Here is a 6,159-nt window from a genome sequence, read left to right on the forward strand (position 1 = left end):
TGAATGGGTTGTTTTAACCCAGCGGTTGGGTTAAATGTTTGCTTAAACAACCCAATCGCTGGGTTAGTCCATTTTCAACCCAACTTGGGTTGTTTTTAACCCAGCATTTTTTAGAGTGTACATACACATTTCTACAAGAACAGTGAATTGCAGTAGATACAAGAATAAACAAGTGTCCATAAAGAGATCCTGCATGGTTTACAAGTTAAAATAGTTAAAAGTTCAATATCATTAAAGAATCAACCATTGAAAAACTTTATGGCCTTTGAATATTAGACTGTCCCTGATACGGCCACTCTCTCAAGTGACACTTTTTGTTTTCAGGACTCAATAATCAAGAAAAATGGCCAGACTTACACTGTCTGTTCTGATCTGTGGAATGGCTCTTGCAACTGTCTTTATGTCAGGTGAGAATCCGTTTCGATCGAAACAAAATATTCTGTCATCCTTAACATTGTGCACAATTCAACCTCTGCTCACGTCTCACATTATGTCAAAACGTAAATCACTTAGAAAGCATGAACCAAAGCTTTGAAACAAAACACATTTGCACATAACTGCAGAAAATAAATGAGCATTGTGTATTGTTATTCAGCATGAACGCTTTTGTGCAGACAGTTTCCGTAGAGAAAAAGCAAGTATCAGCCAACTGTACTTTTTCCATGAGCTATAAACATCTAAAGAGACCAACTGGAGGTGCAGATATATGATGCAAATAACTTTGCACGTACAGAACATTTTACATCCTTCATTTTATTTTACAGCAGTGGCAATTATAGCAGCAGCCTCTGGGCTGGCTCCCCAATCTCTTTGTAGTTTAACAGGGACACTTGCAGGGGGTCCCGGAAGTTTAAGCCCCATTTTAAAGCACTTAGGGCTCTCAGAGAGCCGAGACAGAGCAGTAATCACTAGAATAAGACATAGCCATCGCTGACGGGAAAAGGGCCTGCTGTGCACCTGCAGGAGTGTATTAGTTGGTTGGCATTTCAGAAGGACATTTGGTTCATAACAGAATTTTTTTTTTTTGCAATGTTTGACAGACGTTCTGAATGCTGGTCCTATTGGGCACAATAAAGAAGAGGACGGTGAGTTGGACTTTTGTGTGTAATTATATCAGCCGTAAATGGATGCGACATCAATACTCTAATGTGAGATAATGCCATTAAATGGCAGTGGTTCAACGTCTCATATATAGCTCTACATCTGGCTCTAAAATATATCTTAATATATCCTTTTAGGTTATACATTTAGAAAATGTTAACACGTCATAGTTATGAACTGACAAAGCAAAGAATCCAAAGATTCCTAATATTGCAATCAAATCACCACAATTCCTTTTTCCTCTCTTTCTCATTCATATTTCTCATCCTGTACACTGCCAGTCAAAAGAGTTTTTCTGCTCATTATTTATTATCAATATTTTTCATATTTTCAAATAATAATGAAGTCGACAAAACTATAGAATAACAAAAATGGAAGTATGGGAATTATGTAGGCCTACAGACATTATACATATATGTCTAAAATAATTGTTCAATTGATATAAATATTGTATATGTGAGATATAATATTCTTTATAGTATAATACTATTATTTTATAAAATACACCATTCAAAATAATAATTTAAAAAAAATTATAATAATATTTTTATTAAGCAAGTGTACATTCAATTTATCAAACATGACTCTAAAGACTTTGAAAATATTACAAAATATTTTTCAAATAAATGCTAAACAGAGTGTGACGGCATCCACAAAAATATTAAGCAGAATAGCTATTTTCAACATTGATAATAATCATAAATGTTTCTTGAGCATCAGCATATTAAAATGATTTCTGAAGGATCATGTGACACTGAGGACTGGAGTAATGATGCTTTGACATCACAGGAATAAATTACATTTAAAAATATATCAAAATAGAAAATAACTTTTTAAAATTGTAATATTTCACAATATTATAGTTTTTACTGTGTTTTTTATAGACTTATTTAATTTTGTTCCCAAATATATTACTGACCTCAAACTTTTGAATGGTAGTATATATATGAAGAAATTCATATGTTGGTGAAATTTCTATTTAAATTCTATACCAAACTACTTTAAAGTGTTTAAGCCTTTAGATAAAAACGTTTTTAAAAAGAAAAATAACTGGAAGTTTAAGTTTATAGTATCGTGCCATTTTGTAAAACCAACATATTTTTAGTTCTGCCTAAATGAAGCACCCATAAAAAGGTATCATATATAATTCTAAATAGGTATACTTACATAAAAACCCTTCATTCAAGAGTTTTTCCAAAAGAACTCTTGTCTGGCTATCACCAGACCCAGCTCAATTTAAGATTGAACATTGGTCTGGAGAGTCTGCTCTGTATTTTCTACTGCACAAGAGGCGTGATAAACGAGCATACATTAAATTACTCTGTACGCAATTGGATAGTCATTCAGCCAATCAGACCACAAGAGGCGTGATAAACGAGCATACATTAAATGACTCTGTACGCAATTGGATAGTCATTCAGCCAATCAGACCACAAGAGGCGTGATAAACGAGCATACATTAAATGACTCTGTACACAATTGGATAGTCCTTCAGCCAATCAGACCACAAGAGGCGTGATAAACGAGCATACATTAAATGACTCTGTACGCAATTGGATAGTCATTCAGCTAATCAGACCACAAGAGGCGTGATAAACGAGCATAAATTAAATTACTCTGTAAGCAATTGGATAGTCCTTCAACCAATCAGACTACAAGAGGAGTGATAAACGAGCATAAATTAAATGACTCTGTACGCAATTGGATAGTCCTTCAACCAATCAGACCACAAGAGGCGTGATAAACGAGCATAAATTAAATGACTCTTTATGCAATTGGATAGTCCTTCAACCAATCAGACCACAAGAGGCGTGATAAACAAGCATAAATTAAATGACTCTGTACGCAATTGGATAGTCCTTCAACCAATCAGACCACAAGAGGCGTGATAAACGAGCATAAATTAAATTACTCTGTAAGCAATTGGATAGTCCTTCAACCAATCAGACTACAAGAGGAGTGATAAACGAGCATAAATTAAATGACTCTGTACGCAATTGGATAGTCCTTCAACCAATCAGACCACAAGAGGCGTGATAAACGAGCATAAATTAAATGATTCTTTATGCAATTCGATAGTCCTTCAACCAATCAGACCACAAGAGGCGTGATAAACAAGCATAAATTAAATGACTCTGTACGCAATTGGATAGTCCTTCAACCAATCAGACCACAAGAGGCGTGATAAACGAGCATAAATTAAATGACCCTGTACGCAATTGGCTAGTCCTTCAACCAATCAGACTACAAGAGGCGTGATAAACGAGCAGAAATTAAATGACTCTGTACGCAATTGGATAGTCCTTCAACCAATCAGACCACAAGAGGCGTGATAAACGAGTATAAATTAAATGACTCTGTATGCAATTGGATAGTCCTTCAACCAATCAGACCACAAGAGGCGTGATCAACGAGCATAAATTAAATGACCCTGTACGCAATTGGATAGTCCTTCAACTAATCAGACCACAAGAGGCGTGATAAACAAGCATACATTAAATGACTCTGTAAGCAATTGGATAGTCCTTCAACCAATCAGACTACAAGAGGCGTGATAAACAAGCATAAATTAAATGACTCTGTAAGCAATTGGATAGTCCTTCAACCAATCAGACTACAAGAGGCGTGATAAACGAGCATAAATGAAATGACCCTGTACGCAATTGGATAGTCCTTCAACCAATCAGACCACAAGAGGCGTGATAAACGAGCATAAATGAAATGACCATGTACGCAATTGGATAGTCCTTCAACCAATCAGACCACAAGAGGCGTGATAAACGAGCATAAATGAAATGACCCTGTACGCAATTGGATAGTCCTTCAACCAATCAGACCACAAGAGGCGTGATAAACGAGCATAAATGAAATGACCCTGTACGCAATTGGATAGTCCTTCAACCAATCAGACCACAAGAGGCGTGATAAACAAGCATAAATTAATGACTCTGTACGCAATTGGATAGTCCTTCAACCAATCAGACCACAAGAGGAGTGATAAACAAGCATAATTCAAATGACTCTGTACGCAATTGGATAGTCCTTCAGCCAATCAGACCACAAGAGGAGTGATAAACGAGCATAAATTAAATGACTCTGTACGCAATTGGATAGTCCTTCAACCAATCAGACCACAAGAGGAGTGATAAACAAGCATAATTCAAATGACTCTGTACGCAATTGGATAGTCCTTCAGCCAATCAGACCACAAGAGGCGTGATAAACGAGCATCGGGCCATCGCTTCTCTATCCGTCATCGCGTTAAACCCGCCAATAGCGGGCCAGGTGGATAAGCCTGTCTGTGATTGGTTCCCGCAAAAGTGTAACAGAAGCAGTAGAAATGAATGTACAGGTTTCCAGACGGAGTTGCAGGGCGAAATCAAATCGCTGGCAGATCTAGATCTAGTCTAATAAACTCCACAACACACAAAAATTATACAGCATATTGAGATCTATATGTTGATACTTGCTTTTGTCATGTGCTGGTTCAATTATAGAGGTCGCTTCTGAGGTGAAGACAGACAGCATGCCATCACTGAAGAAGCTGGTCCGCAGCAGGAGGAATGTTGCCTATTACAGAAGCCAACCGGATTTCTGGGTCTGGTACAGATACTACATGGATACCAACAACCAGGAGGGAGTGAGTAACAAAAGCATTGTCTTTTTGAGACTTTTCATTGACTTTATAACTTTCTTGAGAGATGTTTTCAGAAAAGTATAATTCAATCTATGTGATTACCTCCAAAGGTTGAGGACATGGATCAAATGTACCGTGTTTACCTGCAAAACAAGCACAGAGTTGAAGAGGGCCGCTCTTACAACCATTACCTCGCGCACCTGAGCGAAATTTACAAAGCCTGTGCCAACTCCGACGACCCAGATTGCATTGCAGAATCCACCAGCAAACCCAAAGCCAAGATGGTCATGCCTGTTCCTGTGAGGCAAGCTACTGTGGCGGTGTGCAACCCTTACCTCGACCCATACTGCCTCTATGCTGTTAGACCAAAATCTGCAGAAGAGCCTTCACCCGCTCCAGTGAAGGTCCCTGCTCCGATTCTGTCCCCTCTGCTCCCTCTGCCTCTGAAAACCCCACCGGCTCACTACTACTACGCTGCTCCGGTCCTGGAGCCTTTCCTGTCGGCTGAGCAAAGAGCAGAGCTGTTGCGTATCTGCAACCCTTCGGACACTGAGTGTCTGCAGTACCACCTGCGTGCGGCCTTTGGTTACAGGCCCTCGCTCAGCCCTCTTCCCTCTTACGCTCACCTTGGATGTGATCCTACCAAAGATCCTTACTGCCAGCCCAAGTTGGTGGCCAGATCTCCCTCAGGTTTGTATCACCTGTACCCCAGCTGTAACCCCGCCACTGACCCCCTTTGCGTCACCAATGTAGTTGCACCTGCAGCCCAAACTGCAGAGAATGCAGAAACCCCCAGGGAGAAGTATTGCAATCCTTTGTTTGACGAGGGCTGCAACCCCCTTACAGCTGCCAAGCTAGCTGCACTCAATAAGCCCGTCTTGGAGTACGCTCCAAGAGATGAGCCTGCGCCTCTCAACCTGGCCTGCGACCCTCGCTACGATCCATATTGTCTGATGGGTGGAGCGGCTGCTCTCAGGAAACCCCCTCCAGTTCTCCCTGAGTTCCAGACCCGTCACAGTCTGGGCGTCCGTGGGAAGACCAAGGAAGGTTATGACTGCTACATGTTCTACGATAAGGATTGCTCTCCAGTGGAGGACCAGAACCTGAGGGCCAGTGCTGCCATTTCTAAACCAGACTGCCACCCGTACGACCCCAACTGTGGAAGGTTTGCCGCTCATCCGTCCACTCGAGCAGAGGCAGCCAAGACAGTCAAAGATGGCATCATTAAGCCCCATCCGGACTGTGACCCAGAAATCGATTACAACTGCCGCCTGCGCAGGGCAGAATCCACAGGTGAAGAACACAAAGATGAGCCGGCCCTGCAAGAACAAGGTTACCTCCCTGAATACGTGGCTCCTGAGTATCCAGTTCCACGATTCGAGGACTTCCTGAGAGGATATATGGGTGGCTACAAGAAATGA

The 6,159-nt window shown here is 40.6% G+C and overlaps 1 protein-coding gene across 1 annotated transcript; it reads left to right on the forward strand.

Annotated features, from left to right (window-relative positions):
* Positions 1–343: 343 nt before the first annotated feature.
* On the forward strand, positions 344–6,159 carry and2 (actinodin2; the record flags this gene model as incomplete). Its single annotated transcript, XM_079819448.1, has 4 exons — positions 344–407; positions 1,041–1,085; positions 4,599–4,741; positions 4,849–6,159. The coding sequence occupies 4 exons, from the start codon at positions 344–346 to the stop codon at positions 6,157–6,159; spliced, it is 1,563 nt and encodes a 520-aa protein (XP_079675574.1).

Source organism: Gobio gobio (assembly GCF_949357685.1).
Source record: "Gobio gobio genome assembly, chromosome: 6".
Taxonomy (NCBI): domain Eukaryota; kingdom Metazoa; phylum Chordata; class Actinopteri; order Cypriniformes; family Gobionidae; genus Gobio; species Gobio gobio.